Consider the following 26394-nt stretch of genomic DNA (forward strand, 5'->3'; position numbering starts at 1 on the left):
TCTGAAATACTCTCCCTAAATATATACATAATGATATCTAAAGGAAAGACATCTATCATAAATACCAACTAAATATGCTGCAAACACTAAAAGCAGTAAGGGTGATGATGGAGCCTGCGTGGTACAGCCTGAGGTTCTAGTTGGAACACTGCTGGACTTGCTAAGCCTCTCTCAGTGCAGAAAAGTGCTGTTAGGACAGCTGTAGGGACAGCTGGTCACACCAGGAGGAGGTGGACAGGTTAGAAAAGAGCAAACCTGGGCCAAGGGGGTAATTTACAAGAGTATCTTCTTGTCCTAGTGGCTTAAACATTGTGTTTTAAAAATTACACAGAGCTTAAAAAAATGCTCAAGTCTTCTTCACCTGTTTTAGAAAGCAGACCTATATCTGCAGAAAACATACACTGTAGTCAGCTTGGCGTTCTCTTTCAATTGAAAGCAGAGTAGGAGCAAGGAGTAGATGAACTGCCAAATAAAGATAATAAACAGTAATTTGCCGATTTTGAGTTCTTTACAGCAAGTGTTTCCGATATTTATCTAGATATCCAGTCTTGATGAACATTTTGGGGATTCAGATTGGGTATGGAGGGGAATTCTTGCATTTTGGAAAGACAAACACACTTGCATGAGTCATAATTCTTAGTAAGTATAATAGAGGTCCTGGAGAAAATAATGTAAGACACATAATGGTATCAAAAAATTGAGTTTAGCAGAATCTGGCATTAAGGTAAAAGAAATTAGTGTTTGTTCCCTAAAACGTTGTTTAAATTGAAACCAAGTGAATGCATTTCATTTGTTTCACATGAGAACAATTGCAAAGCAGTACAAGTGCATTGAATCTGCTAAAACCTGAAGTCTCTCCTATCTTTCTGGAAAACATTCCCATTTTAAAGTTATGTCTGTTCAGTTCCCTTCATGACAGTAATTTTGAATTTAACTACCCATTTAGCAAAGGAGAGGGCAAGCCAGCATTGAAGGACTCAAAATTATATATTCTGGCCTCATGAAAATTTCATTGTTAAAATAAATAAATAAAAGCTTTCCAGAGTGAAATGCTGTGGTTATCTAAGAGGTCATATCTCTCCCTCACTCACTATCCTCATAATAAACAGCTATTAATTAAACTGAGGAGCAACTTGGTCTTTAGCTCTACAGGTGGGAGGGGGTTTATGGCCAGGTTTTATGATTGCCCTTTCTTTCCCCTCCCCACCTCTTTTTCTTTTTTCTTTTTTGTGTTTTGTTGTGGGTTGTTGTTTGTTCTTTTATAATCTGTACATCATCAGATCTATTTGTGTTTAATTTAAGGCCTTTTTGCATGTTGTGGGGCTTTTTCTGTAGGCAACCATTGTTCACTAGAGATTGAGCATAAGAAATGGAGACATATATATATAAGAAAAATGTAAGCATTAACAGATAATTGAAACTGGTTTTCTTAATGCCAATATTTAAATTCAGTGAAGTTTTCTTTAAATATATGGAATACTTTGACAGAGGATAATTTTAGAGCCATGATGCCAGGCCTGGCAGATTAATACTTTGTTTCACTAAATTTTCTTCCTCTTCAACAGCACTTCACCCAGTTAAGAGTTTGTGCCATTGTAATATATTCAAGAAATAAATAGCAAGCTATTGATCAAAGAACTCCTGGTAGAGATAAATCCAGCTTTAAACCTGCATAAACCAGCTACTTGAATTTAGCTTGGCTATTTATACTGTCCCATCGTGCTGTATTTAGAGCTGAGGGTTTGGTGACAGGAGTTGAAAGTTTGTGATCTGCTTTAGCTTGGAGGATGAGATGCGCTAAATGAAACATTAAAGAGTTCTTCTGTGCTTTGTTCTGTCCTAATGCAAGTTGTCAGGGGCTTTTTGTTGTCTGCAGTTTTTTGTTGGAAAAAGCATAAATTTATTTTATCATAAACTCAGTCATTTGTGAATACTTTAAACTAGAGCAAATTTTTTCTGCAGTTAGGTTAAAAATAGCATGTCCTAGGGACAGAGGAGGCAGCTGTGTTAAAGTATCTGCCTATTGCTACATTTTCAGGATTTCTGTTAATGATACAAAGTCAGTTGAAATGACATCCATTACATATTTGTCCAAACAAGTGGAAAAGAAAAATAAACAATGTGGTGCTAGAGAATCCATTAGAATTGTGTATCTCTGCCTGTCTTTCCTGATCAGAGGAGCTGATATCTATAGTCTACCCAAAGTTACTTCTGTAATACATATACATCACATTGAAAAGCAGTAAGACAGTGAGGTTTGCTTAGTATATATTATTACACATCTGTACTGTTTTGTGGTTCATATGTATGCAGATAAAATTTGCATCTCCTTTAGAGCCTTTGCATGCCCCGAAGAATGCATAATGGTTTTTAAAAAGATACTTTCTCCACAAAAGGGAGCAAAACTAGACTTCTACTAAGTAGATAGCTTCATTTAAGGGCCATAAATATTCTTGCAATAATGTAAACAAATTTTCCCAAAGGAGAAGATAACTGTAAATAAAGTGGGTGACATGAAAGTCTTTATTAATGCTTTATTAATGCTATTAGATTCAGCAAATGTTACTCTGCTATGCCATAGGTTACAATTTTTCCTCCATAGATTTTTGCTTATGGTTACTGTCAGCATACAACTGAAGCCAGGACTGTATATTAGGCTACTAGAAATTAATATAGCATGTGGTAATCCTCTTAGCACTTTTGTTCACTTGTGTCTTTTGTTAACCTTTGTTTTACACGCATCTTATCAATATTTTTTAGGACAGGTCCATTAAAACAAATTATAAGTGGCTAATACAGAATACTGTATTTTACCCTTAAATGTTATTCATATTTTAATAATTATTAGTATCTAGGTGTTCCATTCAAAACATCTGTACTGAGTGGAAGGATCTTCAATTTTATTAATTTTTGTAAACTGTTTGTCTCTCTTAGTTTTGGATATGGCCCGACACGTTCCCCTTTACCGAGCTCTGCTAGAATTACTCCGGGCTATTGCATCCTGCACATCGATGGTACCGTTACTTCTTCCTCTGTCAGGAGAAAGTAGTGAAGAGGAGGAAGAACAGTGTGAGTCACAAGCTTCTGTTGGGACTTTGTTGGCTAAAATGAAGACCTGTGTAGATACCTATACCAACCGACTGAGGTAATCACTTTTATTAGCCCTAACCTTCATTTAAACTGTATTGTGTTGTTGTGGTTAAGGAACAGTGCTCCTCAATTTAGTGTTCCCACTGGGACTCTCCAAATCACACTGCCCCTCTCTCACTCCTCCCCCTCCCCCTTCCTCTCCCTCTGTGGCAGGCTGGAGAGGAGAATTGGAGGCACCAAAGCTAAAGATTATGGGTTGAAATAAGAACAATTTACTGGAAACAGCAATGAGATAAGAAAATTAACAATAACAGCAACAATATTAATAACAAAACTATACAAATGAGAAAGTGATTCACATGCAAAAATGACCCGACTACAGAGCCTGACCTGACTCCAGCCGCACCACCCAACCGCTCCCACCAGCTCACTGATGCCACCCAACCTCTCTCCCTCTGGCTCGGAACTGGCACCACCCCACTGCTCCCTCCACCATGCTTACTCAACTGGAAGGAACCCCTTCTCCCTGGAAGACTCCCTTCCCCCCACCCCTAGCAGTGACGTGAGGTGTTATAGAATAATCCTCGGGTCCTGGCCATGCTTCCTCCTGGCTACTGCAAAAATAATCCCTGTCCTAGCCAGAACCAGGACATGTGTTCTTACATGTTATGAATATGGAAATGAAAGAAAATTCAGTTCTGTATATGTTTCTGAATGGATGCTGCAGTCCAGAGTGAAAACATACCTGCTGTTTGATCTAGATTTGTATTTATATCTATCTATCTGTCTGTATTACTGTACTATTTACAAGGAATGTTTTTGGTGTGACACATAGAAGCTGGTAGGTTTGCATAGTCTTGCATAGTCTTGTTAAGAAATAATAACCTGTCCTTCTCTGTGAAATTTAGTGCTATGTCTAAGCATATGCTGAAATATCATGAAAAGAAGGTAAATATAATGTCAGGAAAAGGTGTGTGTAGAATGTTCTTTCTCCCACTTTAAACTTGGAGTATTTACCAGCCATTACCCGAAAGACTCGCTGAGAAGGAATCTAATTAATGGAAGCTCTTTCTAGTAACTGCTGATGAACTGGACTTTACCCAGAAATTTCTCTAATCCTTGACTGAGATTGCTAGTCTTGCATATCAAGCATGTAATGTACCTGTAATGGGATTTTTTTTTTTTGCTGAATTAGTGTAAAAGAAACAGAACTAGGAAGGACAAAAACCAGTTCTTTATGTTGGATACCCATCTAAAAAAATCGGCTTGTGCTTGCTGGTAATATTATGCATATCATAGTATATTGTAATCTTCTTAAAATAAAAAAGAAAATATATTTGGCTTCTATGTAATCCATTTCCAATATATATGTATGTAATTATCCACCAGAATCACTGATTTGGGGCTTTCTTTTTTTTTTTGCTGATCTGGTCATCCGTTAGCCTCAGATTTAATGGTCATGGATACCTGTATCTTCTCATGTCACTTCCGCAGGCTGAATTCTAAAAAGAGAGAATGGCACATGACTACTACTCATAATCTCTTTTTAATTTGGTAAAATAAACGTGGTATGACTAGTTAGTTCTTCAGTGCCAACTTAAGATCTGAAAACAAAGAAGAATTCTAGAATTACAATCAGTATTATTTTTAGCATCAGATGAATTTGATAAGAATTCCCTAGTTGATTCAGTTACAATGTCTGTACAATTTTCTTATATTACTTTGATATGTCAGCAGAAAAGGAAAGCTTGTCTTTCACTGGTTGGTTTAAGCATAATGCTGTTTATCTTTTAAGCAGTTCATAGACAAAGATGAAAACACCAACAGGCTGAACAGCCTGGAATCATTGGGGTAGAAGGTTTGAGTTCTCGGCATTTTAGTTGAAGGCATGCCAGAAATATAAGCAAGTGTTGGCATGAATTTCTTAGATGGACAATCTGCTGTTCCTTTTAAGTCAAATTGCCAGAACAACAACATAATTATGGGTTCTAGTTTCAAAGGCAAAACTTCCTATCATCTGAGCAGCAGACTTGCACATCTACCAAATGTCATCTCCATGTTGGAGCAGCTGTGTCCAGAATTTAAGTGGAGCAGTTTTAGTTTTGGACTCCAGTTAACATTGAATTTCCTTTACTTTCAAAGGCCATAATATTCTGTTAGAAAATTGGGAAGTTTCTGGATAATGGAGAAGACATTTAGGTATGAGATGATTTCTCATGACTGTTTGACTGCTTGGGAGTCAAAAGCCATCACTCATTGGAGTGCAGTCAGGCTGATGTTGCCACGAGGGCTGAGTTTGAGCCAGTAGTTTGCTGTGGTGGCTGAGCCCTCTGCTGCAGAGGTGCTGACGTGTAGCAAAGCAGGCTCATCGGAACCACCATCTGCTGGGTGAGCTTTGTGGCAAATGGTTGATTTTGGCAAAATAAGCCGATTGCTTATTTGTGTGATGTGTAGTCTAGCAAGCCAGTGTCTAAAATTGCTAACTGTGCTGCATGGGGATGCTAGATACAACCAGGTAGGCCTGAAGCATTTTTCCTCCTATGGCTTTTCATTGTCTTCACTGATATTTTGCAGAACTTCAATGTGAAAAGGTGCGTTTTGCCAACAAAATGTTTTCTTTATAGTTGGGCCCCAAGAATCAAGGCCTAATTTCTTTTAATTGATTTTTCTTTAAAAGACAGAACAACTGTCGGTTCCTTTTGCTGTACTCTCAAGCTCATGTTTGGAGCTGATGGTTGTCTGCAGGGAGCAGTCTTGCAGCCTCTGCTGTTTTGGAATGCTTCAGCTTAGTGCCTGTAAGTAGTGCTTGAAGCCTCCAAGAGGAGTATGTGAAGCCATCTCAGAGGAGGTTACCAGTGTTTACCAGTGGTCATGTGCAAAGGGGGATGGTCCCTTGCTTGTTTTGCTTGATTTCAGGAGATTTGTTTAAGAATCTGTGAATTGCTGGAAGGCACAAATGTGGGGAGACAATGAGGGCTGAATGATACTGCAGTTGCAAACCTATGATAGTTTTATCCCAGGAAACTGAGTGTCAATCTGAGACCGAGCAACATTGTGCTGTAAGCACTGTCCCTGTGGTACACAGGGGCTGAATGGTTCATTTGCTTTACTCTGTGAATGCTTTGATAAGGGTATCATTCTGTATCATCACATTTACCTCTAAGTATCAGGCACGGGTGAGTAAGTATTAGTATTGACTTTGAAAATTAAAGTTGCCTTGGGAGTGTATCGTTCATTATTCATTTAGCACAGCATGAAGAGAAGGCTGTCATCTTCTAGTACAAGCTAAATTAATGGCTTAAATTATTAGCATGTACATTACTGTCTCTTCTAGCAAATGTGTTAGTGACTGTCATCCCTATAAATATGAGTTGACATTTTCTCTGCTTTTTCTTCAGTGATTGAAAAACTGTATGAGGAAGTTTCTGTGTCTAAATTAAATGTTTGGCTCCTCCTCCACACTGAAAATCTGAACATTTAAATAAAGGTTTGTCCTACATTAAAGCTCAGGAGTTTGATAAAACTGTTCGCTATCTGCATACATAAATTTATATGCAGGCTGATAGAGTGCAAGGAAAGAGCTGAAAGATCTTACTGGGTTTATCACTTTAATTTTGGTATTTCATCTCCTCCTTTATACAGTTTTGGGAGAGCTCTATAATTCGCAACAACTCCCTCTTTTGGGCTGGGGCTCTACTTGTGCCTCTGAAGCACTTGTGTATAACACACATTTTTATGTATGACACATAGAGTAGCTTCACACCTCCATCTTCAGGTCCGCAGCTGTTTCACATGGGATTTTAATCTTATAGTGCACCTGTTCTTTATTTTCTTTTAAAATGCGTTTATTTAATAATCATTATAAACCATATTTTAAGGATATGATTTTAGAAAGGGGGCTTTGTAGTCTTCTCATGTAAAAGAAATATAAAATTAAGTGTAATAGCTCATGTCTGCAATGAAGTTCAGTTCTGTCTCAGGTGGCAAAGCTGTGTGAACTTTAAAAAATTATGGTCAGTGTGAAAGTACATGCTACTGGGAATCTTTTGACAGGTTTTCCCATCTAGAGTCTAGGGAAATATTTGATTTACCATTCTTTGATTGTAAATAAACTGAGAAACTGTAAAGTACTGTTATATTTCTCAAACTATTTGTGTATAATACTAAAGTTGTAGAGAATAAGATAATGAGGCAGATGCCTACAGGAGAGCTTTTTTCAAGAGCATGTAGTGACAGGATGAGGGGGAATGGCTTTTAACTGAGAGTAGGTTTAGATTAAACAGTACAAAAAAAAATCTTTGCCGTGAGGGTGGTGAGGCACTGGAACAGGTTGCCCAGAGAAGTTGTGGATGCCCTATCCCTGGAAGTGTTTAAGGCCAGGCTGGATGGAGCTTTGAGCAACCTCATCTAGTGGGAGGTGTCCTGTCCATGGCAGGGAGGTTGGAACTAGGTGATCTTTAAGGTCCCTTCCAACCCAGACCCTTCTATGGGCCTATGATACTATAATCTTATGGGCTGTATGGGATTGATTGCACTAAATTGGTATTCTTATAGCAAAAGGTTTGGATCAAATAAAGGTAGGAAAACAAAATGAGGGAATAAAACTGGAGGTCATCACTAATAGGAGTCTTGCAAGTTGTGGCAATATCATTTGGGTTTTTCCCCAAAAGTGGGGGGAAAAGTTATCTTCACCCTAACTAACCATTAGACTATACAAGGAAGACTTGTGTGAGAAAACCAAATGTTGATGCGGTATGTCTGATCTTGGGATTTTTGTGATACCAGCTACCCTATACTCCCTAAGAAACTGATTGAAATCCCTGATTAGGAAGGATCGAGGTAAAAAATGAGATCAGGATGGGGCAGGGGTGAGGTGAGAGTGTGTCTGAACTAGATTTATTTCTGCATTTTGCTTCCTAAACTGTTCTTCCACAGTTATGGCCTGACTCAGAAGTTAGGCAGCTTGGTAATGTAGATCATCACATAAGCCCCAGATAACTACAGGTGTCAGGGTAGAGCTGTTCTGCAAACACTTGATTTAAAAAGTATATTCTGAGGAGAAGGGGGAGGTTTGTCTGTTGTGCTCATGGTTACAGTGGACAGCATTGGGTGGCAAAGGAGATGTAGGAGAATACATTCTCTTTTGATAGTTCAAAAATGCTGAAATGTAACTGTTCTATACAGCAGGGAGAACAGGAGGAAATTATACTATTGGTACTGAAAGTTTGTGTTTGATCAGATGTCTCCTTTTCCTACTGCTTCAACTGGATATATATTCTTTGTCTGCTGAGGTGGTTGCTGTCAGTAACTCACGATATATATAGGAATTGTTAGGCTTTTTGTTTAGCGGGGCAAACACCTTAATTTTTTTTATTCTGAGTCAAAGTAGAAAGAAAAACAAAAAAACGAGTAGTTTAAATTGTGAAACCATGTGGAAGATGAAAGACCTACAAGATAACTGTCTTGAAAACGTATTTGTAATTCATTTCTCTTTCAGTACCTTCACTAAGCACATTTATATGGCTTTTCACACATCTTTCTCTTTGATAAAGCCCACTGACATTTCACTTCAGCCAGAATTTCTCCAAGGGTTTTGTAGCAAATAGCTTAAGGCTTCTACGTCAATAGCAGGCAGATCTAAATCTGTATACCTTTCTTGGGACTGGTAGCTGCTAGTATGTCAGTGGCATTAAAACACGTTGTCACTGAGGTTTAGTGGCTTTAAATAGACATTTCTGAATGTGCCTAGTAGGTTATTTAAAAATGTTGGCCTAGCTTTCCACAAGTAAAAATGCAACAACAAGGATTTTGGACAGTATGAATGGGAGAGGCAGCTGCTGCTTCTATGTCTTAAACTGTTCCTCAGATGCTGCCTGGTGCTGGTTCTGGTGCTTTCCTCCTAAATTTGAGGATCTAAAAGCTCAGCATTGCTTGAAGTCAACAATGGGCTAACATCCTTTTGGATCAAATCTGGAACAGGGAAAATGTACTGTGCTGCAGTAATGAATTTTGTTATTAATGCTCTAGGGATAGTCTCATTTGATTAGGTAGAGTACAAAGACTGTATTCAGTATTACTGTAATCACCTTTACTGAATAGTTTAGAGACTCATTCATTATGCATAATTTCAGTCTAGAATAAAATACTGCTAAATATGTTTGGTACATCAAGGCATTAAGTTGCTATTTTTTCTTGTGTTGATAGTTTTCTGGTTTGCATCTAGATATTGTAGTGGTAAAGAGAAAACCAGTGTATCTTGGCTGTTGAACTTGTTTGGGTTTTAAAATGAACAAGTGCTATTGAAACAAAAAATTTATAAATTTAAAAAAAATTAATTTGGGGGCTGTTAGCATTAAAATCTATTAAGTTTTGCAGGATGACAGTGTAAATTTATATTAGTTCTTAAAAAACAGAAGCTTTTACATTTAGGTTACATTCATATCAAATACCATTATCTTCATTTCAACATTTGACTATATATGCTAGTAAAGACTTGATTGTCACAATCTAAATATTTAAATATATCTTAAATTACTAGGCAACTAGCTTCTATCAAACAACGGTGTTAGTATATACTGTATATTAAAATTATGTCATTAGAAAAATTTCAGGTGTTTAAATTGACATTTTAATTTGCAATACTTAGATTATAAACATCCAACATAATCTAGATGCCTTCTATATATTAAGATTTTTTAAATTGTTACAATCAACTGTTCATTGAAATAAAAGGTCTAAATCTCTGTAGCCCAGAAGAGAACTGCAGAGAGATACAAACGTCATGTTTGATCTACTGTCCTGTGATGCCTGGGTTGCCGTTCATATACATGCTGTGAATTTTCACTAGAGGTTTCCTGCAGTTTTACCATTGGTGTATTTTCAATAATTGCTAGTGGATTGTGTAGCAAGAAAGAATACTTTATTACCTGTTTAGGACTTAGTTTTGCGCAGGGTCTGCATGGATGAAACGCACATTCATGACATGACATGATCTTTGTCAGACTGATTTTGTAAGTTTTTCTAGTACTTAGTGGAAGTGCAAACATAAGATCAGCATGCAGTTGAACAATCGAGTACTGAAAGGTTGAAGCAGAAACTGCTATACTGGTGTTGCTGGCTTTATGTTCATATTTTTACTCGTTGTATCAGATGTACATCTGTTTGTCAAAGCAGGACGGCATGTTCAGTGTTGTTGCAACTGATTGCTACATTCAGTGATTAACCTGGAGATAGAGAGAGAACATTCCATTTTAGAAGGCTTGTTTTAATCTTGATTCCTTTAGCTTTGCTGTTTTTCCCTGTTTACAAATATTCTGGCTGAAAAATATTCCCTCATGCTGTATCCTATTTCATTGCCCCATACAGGTCTAAAAAAGACAAAGCTAAAGCAGGAGTAAAACCAGATACTTCTGATCAAGAACCAGAGGGATTGACCCTTTTGGTACCAGACATCCAAAAGACCGCGGAGATAGTTTATGCTGCTACTACCAGTTTGCGCCAAGCAAACCAAGGTAAAATAGAAATACTTTTATAAGTATATAAAGTATATAGTGTTTATTTGTAATGCAGTCATTGACAGATAACTTAAAAATTAGCTTAAAAGCAAGACAAAATACTTCCTTTCTGTCCCCAACCACTGACTGCGTTTTCAAAGGTGGTTGGAACCCTGTGGTAGTCTTAAATGTTTTGATCAGGAAACAGAATAATTCAAGTAAGTTAGAGTAAACCTCACAACTTCCAGCACAGGTACGTAGCACCTTTTTTATTATTGTTTTTCTTGGCAGAAAAGAGCAACATATGTGATCTTTAAGAGTAAGGCATTTGCTTTTAAAACTAAATCTTATCAATTAGATTAACTGTTGACTAGATGAATGCAGAAAGAAAGTCTAAAACCTGGACTGAACCGGCAGAATTTCAAAGCACCATCTGCTTGTCCAGTAAAGAAAACTAAAGATAAGGTAGCTGAATCAGGGAAGTGGATTTTCTAAAGGCATGTATAATCAGCTCCTGATTTTGGAGAGTCCAAGAATTCATGTGGAAATAGCCATCCACACAAGCAAGCTTCTTGTTTTAAATTAAAAAAAATAAAAGAAACAATAAAAAAATATTCATAACAGCAGCAGTCATTAATTATTTCTGAGCTGAGATTATGACCTTTATTTACTTCAAGCTGTTCAGATAATGAAATATACAGTAGTGAGAAAAAGAGATTTTTGAGACTTCTCTGCAAAAGAATGTAACCATAAAATGTCATTTCAATTTAAATAATCCCCAAACGCTTGCTGTGCTTGTCTCAGAATTACATAGGTAACTACAAATAATCATCACATTTTGTATAACAGAAAAGAAGATGGCTGAATACTCCAAAAAGGCTGCTGTGAAGCCCAAGCCTTTGTCTGTTTTACGGTCTCTTGAAGAAAAGTATGTGGCTGTCATGAAAAAACTCCAGTTTGGTAGGTTGAGAAGCGTGAATGTTTGTGTTTAGAAAGCAGACACAGAAGAAATATGTGTTCTGTTGGATGGAATTCCTTAGTGTTTTAAAATTAACAACTGTTTTACATATGCGACCACTAATAACTTTCACATATGGAAAATTAAATAAGTCTGTATTTTCAGGTTACCAACTCATGCACGCTTTGAACTAATAAGAAATATTTTAAGCATATGCTAGAGTAATTCAAGGGACTAGATGAATTTAATGATGGTGTTTGTGTTTTCATTACGGTAATGATTTGTGAGTCTTTCAGTTCTCAAGTTACATTGAAGTGTTGTTTGATTATTTTTTTTTTAAAGCTCATATATGGTTCTATATGTATATGTTTATGTAGCTTTTATTTTTTAAATAGAATAGAATCCAAATCAAAACATGTTTTTTAAATGGAACTGTGGTAAATTTCACTGTCCTTTCATGGAATCCAATATGTTGCATTTGGATAATGTGATAGGAATCAGTCCTTACTTTGGCCATAGGGGGAATGTGTTACCAAAGAAAAAGGCATGAAGAACTAATAGTATCTTATCCAAAAAAAGGTACAGCATTCTTGCAAAAACGTGTTCTCTGAGTATTTTTTTAGTTGCAGTGACAGCATTTGCAGTCACCTTACTTTGCTGTTGTATTTGTAAGCAGTTTTTCTCACAAATGTTTTTGGAGTATATGCCAAGAGTAGGAGATAGAGAGGTTTGTAATGGGAGCTTTTCGCTCTGGCAGCCGAGCTGCAGATGTTGCATAGCAAGTGATTCAAGAAAACCAGCTCCGCTGTAATTTTTTGTGATTCTTTGATAACATTGCAACCAGCACTTGGCATCACACAAATTCCATTATTAGCATTATTATGTATTCGTGTCATTACATTCCTGATCTGGAGTAGCTGGTAGCTTTCCAAATTGGGAATGGTGTATATGTGACAAGTTGCATGTGAAAGCTTGTAAATTTGCTGCAGAATTTATTTCAACCCAGCACTGTTAATGCTTTGTTTTCTGTGATCACTGTTAACTCGCAAAATATGTAGTTTTGTACATTAGTGTAATGCAAATTAAACTTTCCTGATTTTAATAGTCAGAATCTTTATCCAAGACTAATTCATTATTAACTTCACTCCTTTCCTGATGCATTAAAATTTTCTTCTAGATACATTTGAAATGGTTTCTGAAGACGATGACGGAAAATTGGTTTTTAAAGTAAATTACCACTACATGTCTCAGGTAAAAAATGCAAGTGACGCCAACAGTGCTGCCAGAGCCCGACGTCTTGCTCAAGAAGCTGTGACTCTTTCAACCTCACTGCCTCTCTCATCCTCATCCAGCGTTTTTGTACGTTGTGATGAGGAGCGGCTTGACATCATGAAGGTAAAGGAGCAAAGTTATTTTTATTCCTCTCTTCAGCTTGGCATATAAATTTTTAAGAAGGTGCTTTAAATCTTAGGAAAAACCAGAAGCATTTCATGTGTACTTTAACTGCTGTCCAAACGTTAACGTAAGGAATAGTATCTGAGTCTGATTCTGATTTCTCAATAACTTGGCAGGGAGAGTCCATCTGCCCCAGGAGTGTTCTGTCAGCCAAGGAGAATTCCCAGAACAAAGTTCATTCTTCTTCAGCTATTCCAAAGGGAAAACTTTAATTTTGTTTCTCCATTATGGTCAAAGTGTATCTTTGCCTGTGACCATTTAAGTGGTAGGCAGTAGGTATGAAGAAGTACTACAGAGTGTCTCTGTATACAGAGTGTCTCTGGACCTGAGGAAACATTCTGTTAATAGCATCCAATATGGAGAAGAGTTTTACCTCCTTCTGTCTTGCTTTCCATTTGTAATCTGGAAAAAGGAATGTTCGCAAAGGCTTCACTTACCCACAGTATCAAAATGAACAGAATGACAGCCTGTGTGTGGTTATGGTGTCTAATAATATTTTCTGCTAAATACCATGTGGAAATAAAATGCTTCATGTAATTTATCAAATCTCAACTGTGTGAGAAATATAAGGATGGAGGGGGTTAAGAGTTTTTCTTTTTTTTTTTTTTTAACAATGGTAGGTTCTCATTACTGGTCCTGCAGACACCCCTTACGCAAATGGTTGCTTTGAATTTGATGTGTATTTCCCACAAGACTATCCTAATTCCCCCCCACTTGTGAATCTGGAAACAACTGGAGGCCACAGCGTGAGATTTAATCCAAACCTCTACAATGATGGCAAGGTAGGTCAACTTGGTCCCTGTGTTAGAGTAACAAGCCTTAAGGTATGCCAGAGGAGGTTTAGGAGGAGTTTCTCCACATTAGGAGGAATTTCACCACGGAAAGAGTGATTAGACATTAGAATGGACTGCCTAGGGAGGTGATGAAGTCACTATCCCTGGAGGTCTTTAAAAAAAGACTGGATGTGGCCCTTAGTGCCGTGGTCTGGCTGACATGGTGGTGTTTGTCCATAGATTGGACTTGATGATCTCAAAGGATCTTTTCCAACCTAATTGATTCTGTGATAGGAAACAAATTTGACTTTTAGAATGAAGTTATACAAAAGTTTATCAAAAATAAATTAATGTAATGTTAACATTCTGTGCTGTCCAAGCAGAACAGTTTTGTCATAATATTTGTGGTATTAATAACATCACCTTTTCAGGTGTGTTTAAGCATACTGAACACATGGCATGGGAGGCCAGAAGAGAAATGGAATCCCCAAACATCAAGTTTTTTGCAGGTGAGCAATTTCTTCATTCTCTTCAGGATGTCATCTAGGAGTAGTAAGTGGTCTGTTGGTCCTAAGGATTCTTTTTGTAGAATTTTTAAAGCAGAATTTTCTTCTTCAAATAAACATAAATAGGACAGAAGTCCAGAAAACACCCTTGGAACACTAGAAAAGGAACACTGTAGAGTAGAGAAGTTCTTCAAAGTGCTCTTTGAAACCAGTATTTCTTATTGGTCTTGTCTTGAAGAGCAACCGTTCACGTCCGCAGATCGTTCCTGCACCGGTTCTGCTCAGATGCTTTGAAGTGCTTTATTTTTTAAAATTAAAAAAAAAGAAGAAAAAGAAAAGATAATTCCTCCTGGAATTATCACAAGTTTTTTTATGATAAAGACAAAAGAGACTCCGCATTGTGAGAGATGAGAAGGTGTAGTACACTAGTGCACACTGTAACTGTGCTCCTCCGAAGTCTACAAGAGGAATAGAGGTGCAGGGAGTTACAGTGTAGCTATACTGTGTTCAATAACAATTAGTGTTACATTAGAGCAGAATTTATTGGGACATATGGTCCTTATAAATACCATTATAAGGACATGGAGTCCTTATAATTTGCAGCTTTATTTCATAGAAATGCACTGACTCATAAGCACAGGCATTAAATAAAAGTAAAGCTTCTTTCCTATGGCAGTTTCTGAATTTATTCCTTCTTTGGAGTAATTACATAGCACAAGGTACATTTTCTGTTCCAAATCCTAGAAGCCTGTACAGTTTCTGTTTCAGTATAATAGAATTACTGCCTTCAGCAGAACAGATTTCAGCTTGTTCAGGGTTTGGCTGTGGAGAACTGATTGATCAGTCTCCTAAAAATTCAAGAATGATCTGTTCCAGTGTGTGGAAGTCAAGCAGGAGAGGGAGAAGGCCAGCATGGGTAAAAAAGAACTCCTGCCTAAGATCAACTGCAATAAGGAAGTACACAGAAGGCAGAAAGAGGAGGTGGGCTACTTGTGAGAAATAAAAGGACATTACTCAAACATTCAGGAGAGAAATTAGGAAAACTAAAGCTCAGCTGGGCTCTAAAATGGTGAGGGGTATAAAGGGGAACAAGAAGAGCTTTTTGTGAGTATACTGGCAGCAAAAGAACAAATTTTCCTTAGGCTTTCCTACTGCTCAGTGGGGCATAGAAAAGGCAGAGGTCATCTTTACCTCACTCTTAGGGGTAAGGTTTGCTTTCACATGTCTCTGAGCCCTAACTAGGAAGGTTTTTGAGAATGAGGACTTACAGCAGAGGAAACAATATTCAAGCTGCTTGGACCCACATGTTCTTGGAACCAAACCCAATGCATCCAGGTTAGCTGAGGGAGCCAGCTGATATCACTGTGGAGCCATCAGCTCTCATCTTTGACAGTCAGAACAATCAAAGGAGCTTCCTGGCAAATCTCACACTCAGCTTCAAGATCAGCAAGAGAGAGGATCTGGGGAGCTGTAAGCTGGTCAGCAAGACTTTGTGGGCCTTGGGAAGATTATGGAACAAATAATCCTGAAGCTATTTTCAAGTACATGAAGACGAGAACAGGCAGTGTGGGTTTACTGGGCAGAACAGAGCTTACCCTTGCCTTCTAAAGTGAGGTGCCTGGCTTTGCACAAAGGGACAACAGTCGATGTAGCTCACTTTGACTTCAGCAAGATACAGTCTCCCTTAGCACCTTGTAGCCAAACCGATGAGATGTGTATTATAAGAGTTTGGAAAAGTGGCTGGACCAGTGGCAGAGATCTTACTGCTGTCTTCGATACCTGAATGGGGAAAGGATAGAGAAGATGGAGCCAGGTACCTCTTCTAGATGCAAAGCACTAGGACAAGTACCAGTTGACACAAGATGGGACATGGGAAATTTTGATGAAATGTTAGGAAAAATTTTTTCACCATGGGAGTGACAAACATTGTGATAGGTATCTAAGACTTCCTTACATACTGCAAGTCTCCCAAGATAAAATTTCTTAATGAAGAGATGAACTGCAATTTTGGACTTTAACTGTAAAATCATTGTAGAAAGGTGGGAGTATTAGGAAGTCTTATTTTCACTAGAGTCCTTTTTTTTTTAGATGAAAGTGTTAGATTTGATTGCTAGAAATCACATGCAGCATTTGAGTTTAAAATTTAAAAGTTTTTTTCGAGATTCATTTTGAAAATAGTATGAAAACTGTTGGAAAAAGTCCCATCCCCACCATACTGGGAGAAAAACACTTTATAGCTATTACTTGGAAAACAGCTGTAGGACTAAATAAATTGCTTGGAAAGAATTAAGCACTACATGTTTTTTCTGGTTCAGAGATTGAACTATTGTCAGACCACCCAAAATACTTAGGAAATTAACTTTTATAACCCAGGGAAACTGGAAGATCAGTGTAGAGTTTCTCATTCATTACAGTTATTATTCAAGGTATCAGCTGCTTATTCGGGCCCAGAAAGTACAATGCTGCAGTGTCAAATTTCTCTACCATAGCTACTTAAAACAATTATATAGATCTAAAATACAAAATTTTTAAAAAGCAAAACCCAGCTACTTCCTGAAACACATAAAGGCCACAGATCACCAAAACACCTTTGGTACCCGAAGCCTCGGCCCTAGAGTACTCTGGCTTGGCTTAGCACTTTTGCATTAATGTTCTGCCTTTTTTGGTTTGCTTGCTGGAACCTGATTTGTGAGGCACATTCTGTAAGGTTTGACAGTAAATAGCCATGGCTTCTTCTAGCTGAATGCTGGGTGGGTACAGGAGACTGTGATGGTGCACACAGTATCATGTACTAGCACCTGCCTGAGGAACAGATTTTCCTTCTCAGCTCACTGAGGGATGCTACTTTATTTTTCCCACCGCACAGCTACGTGCCCAATCCATCAGATTGCCCTAGATTGCCCTTCTCTGCTATAATTTAAGCAGAGCCACTACCCAACTACAAACTAACAAGGTGCAGTGGCACCTAAAGGAGTGAAGGTGCTTTCCCACGGGATGGTAGTGGGACTGAGGTTAACCTGGGTCATTCAGCTGATTCTTGGACTGTTGCTTTGATACAAGTTACTGATTTAGCATTGTGTCTGTGGAGTGAGTACACATCGCAGAGAGTATGGAAAGCTGGAACACTTCTGTGCTGGCTTTGCTACAAGAGAAGCTCTGGGAGAATGCCACACATAAGCACAGAGCAGAACTACCTAGTTGTCAGAGCACTGCCCTGTGAAGGAACCCAAGTTTTGAATTGCCACTGGCATGGTATCTATCTGTTGTAAGCTGTACATTCTGCATCTACCAAGAAAAAGGAGGACTTTTGTCTTCCATATCCAAATTCACAAACTGGGCTGCTAAATTAGGGAATGTCTTCAAGCTTTAAATTGTATCCAGGCTGGGGGGAGAATCAGTTCCAGAAACAGCTGCCCTGACATGGATATCTTGCACCTAAGTATGCCCAGTGCTGGAAATGCCATTCCTAGATCTGTAACATATCATCAGCTTTTCAATTATTGAGGAAATGTAAGTGTTCAAATCTCCATTTTTGAATTCTTTACAGTTTTGGAACTAAGTTTGTGTGCAGAATTGTAATCCCTGAAATTGTTGCTGAACTTGGTTCTAAGTATATAAGAAAAATCTGTCCTTCATTTAATAAAAAAGTTAGTTGACAGGGATGAATGTTTTAATACTGGAAAAATTAGCAAGTCATCAAATCATTAATATACAGTACATATACATTTGGATTCCTAAGTGCCCTATGTATCTATTTAATTATTTGTTTTATATTAGGGATATCTGAGTGTATAGTTAAATGCCTTGTATTTATGTAAACATCTATTCCCACATGCGCTGCATCGTAGAATCGAAGGAGGGAAAACTCATTTCCTAATCACTGAATAGTTGGTGCTTTGTTAATATAGTATCGACAACATTTTTTTTTCCTATTTAAAGAGGAATACTGAGATTTTGTTTTAATGGCATATGACACTGTTTTTTGTAAAATATGAAATGAAAGGGCTAAGAAAGAAAAAAGAAAGAAAAAATGGGAGAATATGTAGATCAAGATTAATTTCAGTGGTTCACCTGGCATTTCACCTCCCTCATTCCTTTTCCATCTAGTTCTGATTTAGAAGAATTAGCAAGCTTAGCTACAGGAAAAAAAATCAAAATTGTTGACTGAGAACTTGACAAATACACTCTCTTTCAGAAAAGGGTACAATCAGACATTTCTTCCTGTAAATACTGCCTTGTGTTTATATTTGTATCTTTGTGTTTGTTTGGTTCGGGGGTTTTTTTGAACCGACATTTGTCATTTAATTAGTGTTTGAGCCAAATACACAGTCACAGGACTTGGTGTTTTTGTATTTTTAGTGCTGGTTTCAGTTTAAAAACTCGGACGTAGCCTGTGTTACAAATGAAAGTGCTTTGCAATAGAAGTGGGTTTGCACTCACATAAGGTGACCAGAATTATGTATGTTTGTAAAAATATTTGGGTAGCACAATTTTAATATTTAGTTTCTTCTCTTGACAGGTGTTAGTGTCTGTCCAATCCCTAATACTGGTAGCAGAACCATATTTTAATGAACCAGGTTATGAACGATCAAGAGGTACTCCAAGTGGTACCCAGAGCTCCAGAGAATATGACGGAAATATACGGCAGGCAACAGTCAAGTGGGCAATGCTTGAACAAATGAGAAATCCGTCACCATGTTTTAAGGAGGTAGGTTTTGTGAAACACAGTAAATATTTCTCTTGTTTGAGCATTAAGAATAATGCAAATATTTGGAAACATCATGCATGAGATGTCAGTTTTTAGCCTGGGGCAACTGACTCAAGAGACTGAAGTGAATAAGGATGCACCTGACTTCACAGATTCTTTTCTGGGAAACGGGAATGCACACAAGTTGGGGCTGACCTGAGCAGAGGCTTGGTGCAGTTTGGTAGAACATGGTTCATTCAGCTCAGCTCATTCTTAATGCCGAGTGGTACCTTCTACATTGCCTGTAAAAACTGTTGATCAGGCCTACAAATGGGCATTAGTCTGCTCATTAATCTACATAACTAACAGGAAGTATTTTTCCAAGAAACATAAATTTGAAGTAAGTAGTAGGAAACACTTCAGCTATACCAAGACAGTAAGTAGAAGACTATGATAAAGATAATATTGTGACACATAATCAAATAACCTCTGCTAAGAGGTCCTTTTCTTCCAGCTAATGTAACAATATCACTTTGGCAAAAGGAGTTCTCGAAGTACAATGAGATTAAATTAATTGAAGATATAAGAAAGCAGTGGGCTCCCTGACAGTAATGCTCCATGTTTCTTCTCACATATACAGAAATGAAGGATATGCAGTATTACAGCATTTGGTAACTGAATCCCAGGTTACTGCTGCTGCAGCTTCCTTCAAAAGAGTCTCAGCAATATTGTGCTTACTCTGCAGCTCAGCTTTTTCACTTGCTGGTATGAAAAAGGCAGCTTTTGGAAGAATACTGGATTCCATCTGTGGCCCCATCCAAATGTAAACACATCTCTCAGATTATCTGAGTACTTTCCCGGGACACTTGCTTGTTGTTAAGACCTCTAGGTTTTTTGTAGGGTTATTTTAGGAACCTTAACAGTGATGATCAATTCAGTAACATAAATGCAAAGGCATACTGAAAACTGAAGGCTTTAAGAACTTACATCCTGACATCTGTTGTCTTCAAAAATCTCAACTGTCTTCTCTTTAGTGTCTTAAATGACAGGTAGGCTGAGGAGATCTACACTGCCAGTCTTTGGGAGTTCTTCCAAGCTCCATTATGGATTTAAGGAATGCATCCAGAATTGAAGTCACACTTTCAATATGCAGTTTCTCTTTAGACAGATAGCTATATTCTCTAACCTCCGGAGGGAAAGATGATTTTGCCAATTAAGTTGCAATATTGCCAAGAACTCTCTGTGCTCAATAAAATTTGTTTGATTTTATTGTTTCTTTCACCATTCACAGTTTTAGAAAAATGTTTAGGACAAAGCCAACACTAAGCAGAGTTTCACAACTTTGTGTGAGGGTTGATTGGTTGGTTTTTTAAACCCAAATGTGTACTTAAATACCAAAATTACTCTGCAGTCAAATACTTGCTCCTACCAAAACTGCGGAAAGCTCAACTACTATTGCCTGGGAATTCTGCTGTCTCCAGAGGTGCTGCCTCTGCCTAGGGCATGTAACTGTGATTGCATCTCTTCTGTAGCAGCTGGTATGATCCTTTTTCTCTCTGCAGAAGCATGTTATGTTCCCATGCTCTTACTGTTGACAGCATTTCTGCATATCTGTTTTCTGTTCGGGCAGCCAGTGATTAGTGACAGGGGAAGACCTGTGCTTCTCTAGTAAAATAGGGTGGTGAAGGAAGCAATAAAAGCCTTAACACTGTATCTGTGTAACTGCCTGTGTGCAAACTTAAACGTCCATACATTGTGCCTTTGTAGTAAGTTCATCCTGGAACTGAAGAATGTGTGTAGCAATCTGCTATCACTTTCTCTTTTGCTTGTTGTATTCCTGGTACTCATTTACCCTGCACCCAGATAACACAAGCAACTGCTGAAATGGCAGGCTGCACACAAATCATAGGTTCACACAGACTGGAAGAGACATCCAGGCCAATGAGCTCCTCAAAACAGCATCAGCTGAATTCAGACCAGGTTCTTCAGGGCTTTTTCCAGTTGGGTCTTGGAAACCTCCAAGGACAGAAATTCCACAATTTATCTCCAGCCTGGTTCAATGCTGAATTATCCTTATACTGATTGTCTTTTTCCTTATATTCAGTTAGACCCACAGATGTCTTGCAGATTTGGTATTGTTTAAGTATATGTTTCTTCTATCCATGTTACATTGGGAACGTTTTCTTGCAGGTCATCCACAAACACTTTTACTTGAAAAGAGTGGAGATCATGGCTCAGTGTGAGGAGTGGATAGCAGACATACAGCAGTACAGCAGTGACAAACGGGTAGGCAGGACTATGTCCCACCATGCAGCAGCTCTAAAGGTGAGATTTTTATAATTTCATGTCCTTTAATCCAAAGATGACAAAGGGCAATAAAATTGCTCCCAGACTGAGTTTTATAATGGTGCTAATAGAAAACCCTGGCAACTTTAAAACCTATAAACAAACCTAAGTTTCCTAGCTGGTAAGAGATAAAATGTATGTGCACTCCACTTTCTCAGGTTTTTTTCTACAAGTTGGACTTTCCTTTAGCACCTGTCCTGCCTGTGTTTCTATGAATACTTACATAAGATACAGAGGGGTTTTTTTGTTCGCAGTAAGGGTGGGTAGATGTTAATGATAAAGTTGCATTAGAACCAATTCCTTGCCAGAAGACAAGCTTTTAGAGTAGACAAGCACAGTTACTAAGCTGCGGTCCACTACAGCCACTTTAACCTGTGTTTACTTTAATCAAATTATAACCATTATAAATGCTTTCTGCCTTCCTAGCCAAGTATTATCATTTGTATATTTTGTGCCTGCACAGACAACACACCTCTATTTGGGATTTTTTCTTCCCCTGAGATACAAACCCCGAATTTTTAAAGGCTTCTTTTTTCTATTGCTAGACTTGCATTGTTTCAATGTGACTGGTCTTCAAAGCGAAGTTACTGTTTGTTAAGTTACTGTGATCAGTATACAAATCTCTGCGTATCTGTAACAGATCTCATCGTGAACTCTTTATGAATTTGTTTGGGCTGTATGACCTACCTAGTCCGAGCCAGTTTCTGCTGCAATCACCAAACACAAATGTGACTCAACCACAAGACAAATAGTGTAGCATTTATATTGATGCACTTGTTGGCTGCAATTCTGTTGACCGCCTTTAATTTGTCCCTAGCAGCACTTGCTAATTATTCTGTCAATAAAAGGAAAGTACTAATCCTTCAGTATGGGGGAGAAGTTGATCCAGTCACTAAAATAGTACATTTAAACCTTTTCTACTCACTCTTTTTGTTTGTCTTATGTTGTCTGACGTTGTGAAAAGTATTGTTTTAACTATGGCCTTCCACACTGACTTCTGTTTGTATATTCAGCGTCATACAGCTCAGTTGCGGGAAGAACTTCTAAAACTTCCCTGTCCTGAAGGATTGGATCCAGACACTGACGACTCCACAGAAAAATGCAGTGCCACAACAAGCTCAGAAGAGACCATGTTGCACGAACAGGTTAAACCCAGCAGCAGTAAAGATGTCCCCACTGATTTCAAGTTATGAGTCGCATTGACATGGACTTTGTAGACACAACGGCTTTGAAGCACAAGCCAAATATGTCAATATTTGTATGTAAGAAGTTAATTATGTAATAGGTAATGAAATTGAAACTATACTATGCCCTTAAGGATATACAGTTTAATTAAAAATGATCTTTTATTTACCTGTACAAGAGTGTAAACTTTTTTGTGCTTTTATTTTTCAATTGTGAGAACCACTGATTGGTATGTTTAAAAAGTTATGTATACAAAAAATGGATAAATCACTGATATATAAGGGAAACTACCTTAGGAAAGAATGTTTACTGAATGTTTATTATTTTTTTTTACTTGTAGAGTGAGGGCGGTTGTAACAAAGAATATATATTGGTCATTCTTACAGCTACTATTTAAAGTCAGAAAATTTTCACTGAATTTGATAGATTTTACGTTTGGCCATATATTCATGCTCATATTTGATTCTAAAGAAAACCTCCTGTATACTTCAATAAACGTTAAATGGACATGATCCCTCTTTTATGATTTACTGGTACATTTTTTAAATAAACTGCCATAAAATACATTTTAGCTGAAGACTTGCACTTGTATGACTGAATTCATTACAGTCAACATACTTAATTTTATGCATACTAAATCTAAAATGCAGATGAAATAAATGCATATGGTTTTACCTCATGCCAAAATTTGGACTTCTGAATTCATCTTTTTTTTTGGCTATTTTATGCAAACGAACAGTATTCTAAATTTCTTAAGGGCTATTCTGGAACAAAAGTCTTTACTGTATTGAAATGTCTGATTTTTACATAATCAACTGTACTCTTAATTGCTGACAGGGGCTAGCGACATGCCACGCAGGACTCCGATGTTCTGTAGTTCCTACTGTATAGACTTATTTCCAGTTTTATACTTGCAGCCACAGATCCCTAACTAAAAAGGGTAACAGATTTGCTTGACTTAATAATCAAGTCTCGCTTTTAACATAACATGCATTGCTATCACTGTTCTTAATTTTTGAGTAGTCCTTGAAGGACTAAAAAATTAGTACTGGTGTTACCTCAGACTAATGATCTGTTGTATGATAAATACTACAAATCAGGCAAAACCGAAGGGTTTTTGTTTTCTATTTGTTCTTTGTTTATAAGTATCACGCTGGAATTTTTTCACTTTTTGTTTTACAATGTATTATTTCTAATCATTAAAAATGGCACCAACTGAGGTTGTGTTCTTATGCTGATGGTTAACAGTTAGTTCTGATAATCCTGACCAAAGTGCAATTTTTCTGTTCTGTTGATGTGTTGTGTTAATCCAAGGCCTGTCCTGATTGTACATACCTCTCAAAATACCAACTTAGCTACATCTGTGTAACTTCAGGGGATCCTTAATCAAAAAGGAAAACAAGCAGCTCTGTGCCAGAATTGCTGGTAAATACATGAAACAAAGAGCTTATGCCGCATAGTCAAAGTGTTAGAACTTCAGTGTTACAACAGCACTGCATTTTTATAGACTGGATTTTACTTACTTTCTGTTACTGTACAAAGTGACTGTGATACTCCTGTAAAGGCTCCAAAAGCAAAATTACCCGCTGACTTCCAATTATATTTAAGTTAGGAGTTTCCATTAAAGCTCTGCACTTATGCCTAAACTGTCTGCCTACAGGAGCGTAGTCTTTTTATAAAATCCTGGCACTCATACCAAAACCAAATGTATCAAACCTGAAGCTCCTCTTTAAAAGTGAAGAGTTTTTTCTCTACCACTAAAATGCAACATTGAAATAAAAAGTACTGAACATGCCTTGATTTGACATGAGGAGGGTGGCTAACATGATTGTGCCTCCATCTCTGGTATGTATTTATGGTTTCATAGCAATGCTAATGTGAAGTCACTGCTGCTTAATTAAGCAAATGTAAACAGCTGCATGGGATATTAAACTCTAATTTGTATCCACATACCAATTATCCATTTTTTGCTCTAACACGAGCTAAAATGGTATTGTACCAAATTATTGCAGAGATTCAATCCTTAATAACTTGCAACTGTGTTACAGTCTACTAAGTAAATTGTGAACTTGGCAACAGATACAAAATACTTATTTTTAGGGTTTTATATACATAAGGTAGCTATGCTACCTTGCAGTAACATCACAGTAAATCCAATGAGGTGTGTAGACTCATCTCTTACCATTTTATCAAACTGAATAGAAACTTGTATAGATAGATCACAGTTTCTAACTATCCATTCAAGTCCTGTGTTTTAACTGTTAAGCTGATTTTGTAGAAAATGTTTTAAAAAATAACAAATTATTTTCAGAAGGCCAAAGGGCAGTAAACTGCTAGTTAGATCGTTATGGAATTTCACTCCATGTTTTTTGGTGCTGCCTTTGGCCCAAGATTCACTGCTGCCACTACAGTTGCTGTGCAGTGTAGTGTGGGACATTACCAGCCATTGGAATTGCTGTAGCCACTCTGCCAGAGGAAGACCACACCACAGAGTAAGTGAGGAATGTTTCCTGATGCATCACAGACAACAATGCCAAGCTTTTCTGACTGATTCAACTACACTGTCTGCGGGAGAGGAAACAGCTTGGCCCATCTATGAGACCCTGTGCTCCATGAGAGCAAACCCCTTATTACACTGATTGCTGCACATAAAGGACTGTTCTGTTCTGCAGTTGTAGGCACAGTACTCTTTGCATACGGACATGAATGATGGTACCTCTGCAAGATTGGGTGGTTTCCTCTGGAATTTCCTGTGGGTAAAAGATGTTCATAAATGTATGGATTAATGCTCCTCTGTAATTCTACCACTCCTATACAGGAAAAAACAAATATGACAATCTAGGGAAAAAAAAACAAAAAAGAAATTTGAAACATAAGAAAGCTGTAAAAGACTTCCAAGTTTCACTCCAGTAATTACATGTTAAATGTTTAGGTACTAGCAGAATAAAGTATGTGTGACTATAGATTGACAAGATCTACAGCAGCCTGTTTGGCCTTGTTAGTTGGGCTTTTTTAACGTTTTTCTTCTGTAAATCTTTTACATAAGTTCAAGGTAGATACTGTACATGTCTGCTAGCCTGGTGAGGAGACTCATTGCAGCAGGTAAAATCATGCTGACACAGGTAAGGCACTGGACTATGGATAAGTTCTGGGGAGCATCAGTGTGGGTCTGCCAGTGCTGTGATTGGATGATGGTGTATTAAAGAGCAGTAGAACTTCAATTCTTTGCTTTAAAAAGTAAATAAAAAGAAAGCTCCCATACAATGCAGGAAACATACTATACTACTTTTGATGGCTCTATCAAATAGGGCATTCAGTTTCTGGCAGGATCACATTGTTAAGAAAACATTACTACAAAATGATCTTTCTTTCCACACAACAATGTAATCCGTTACCTTTCTTCCCCAAAATGTTTCTGGTGGTACATAAAGAAATGTTCTGTTATACATCCTGAGGCAAACAACTTGATAACAAACAGCCCTGTTATTAATTTACCTTGTATACCCATAAATACCTGAACACAAACCCAGCTAACCTACATTTAAGCCAGGACTATACTGTGTTATTCTGATACCTGTGAAAGATAATTATTTAGCCTTAGGTTTTTAGTTGGAGCTTCTCAGGCATGTCTTCTTCATTTTTTACCTCCATGCTGCCTTTGTATTAGTGTGATTTACAAATGTTCTTTTCTTGTTTCCTTCTTTGTTTCTTCAAAAGCCAGCCACCACTATGTGGACTTGCCTCCCTGGAATGTCAACTCTCTATAGAAAACAGAAATTAAAAGCATTTTTCAATGGAAAGGAGACACAGATTTGTATTTATCTTACCATAAGGAACGATTATAGGGTATAGAAGTTATTTCAGATTTATCCTCCCAATTTTTTTTTACCATGTATATGCA

General features: G+C 37.6%; 1 protein-coding gene and 1 long non-coding RNA gene across 10 annotated transcripts in view; one reads left to right on the forward strand and one right to left on the reverse strand.

Moving 5' to 3' along the window:
* Positions 1-23725, forward strand: part of BIRC6 (baculoviral IAP repeat containing 6) — a 172113-nt gene extending 148388 nt beyond the window's left edge. For 8 of the 9 annotated variants that reach the window (XM_051783011.1, XM_051783014.1, XM_051783012.1 and 5 more), the window contains 9 exons: positions 2935-3145; positions 10456-10601; positions 11433-11543; positions 12719-12936; positions 13617-13778; positions 14201-14278; positions 18795-18983; positions 21153-21287; positions 22322-23725. In XM_051783011.1, coding sequence (XP_051638971.1) covers positions 2935-3145; positions 10456-10601; positions 11433-11543; positions 12719-12936; positions 13617-13778; positions 14201-14278; positions 18795-18983; positions 21153-21287; positions 22322-22501 — 1430 coding nt within the window. In that variant the 3' untranslated portion in view covers positions 22502-23725. Of the gene's footprint in view, positions 1-2934; positions 3146-5767; positions 5886-10455; positions 10602-11432; positions 11544-12718; positions 12937-13616; positions 13779-14200; positions 14279-18794; positions 18984-21152; positions 21288-22321 lie in introns of those variants that run through there. The other variant, XM_051783015.1, reaches the window with a different exon arrangement.
* LOC127469122 (uncharacterized) overlaps positions 1-25225 on the reverse strand; it is a 43983-nt gene extending 18758 nt beyond the window's left edge. Inside the window, exon 1 of the long non-coding RNA XR_007903845.1 lies at positions 25210-25225. This is a non-coding gene — a long non-coding RNA (uncharacterized LOC127469122). The remainder of the gene's footprint in view (positions 1-25209) is intronic.
* Between the last annotated feature and the right edge of the window lie 1169 nt (positions 25226-26394).

This window comes from Manacus candei, unplaced genomic scaffold (genome assembly GCF_025592945.1).
Source record: "Manacus candei isolate 608988 ecotype Guabito, Panama unplaced genomic scaffold, ASM2559294v1 h1tg000017l, whole genome shotgun sequence".
Lineage (NCBI taxonomy): Eukaryota > Metazoa > Chordata > Aves > Passeriformes > Pipridae > Manacus > Manacus candei.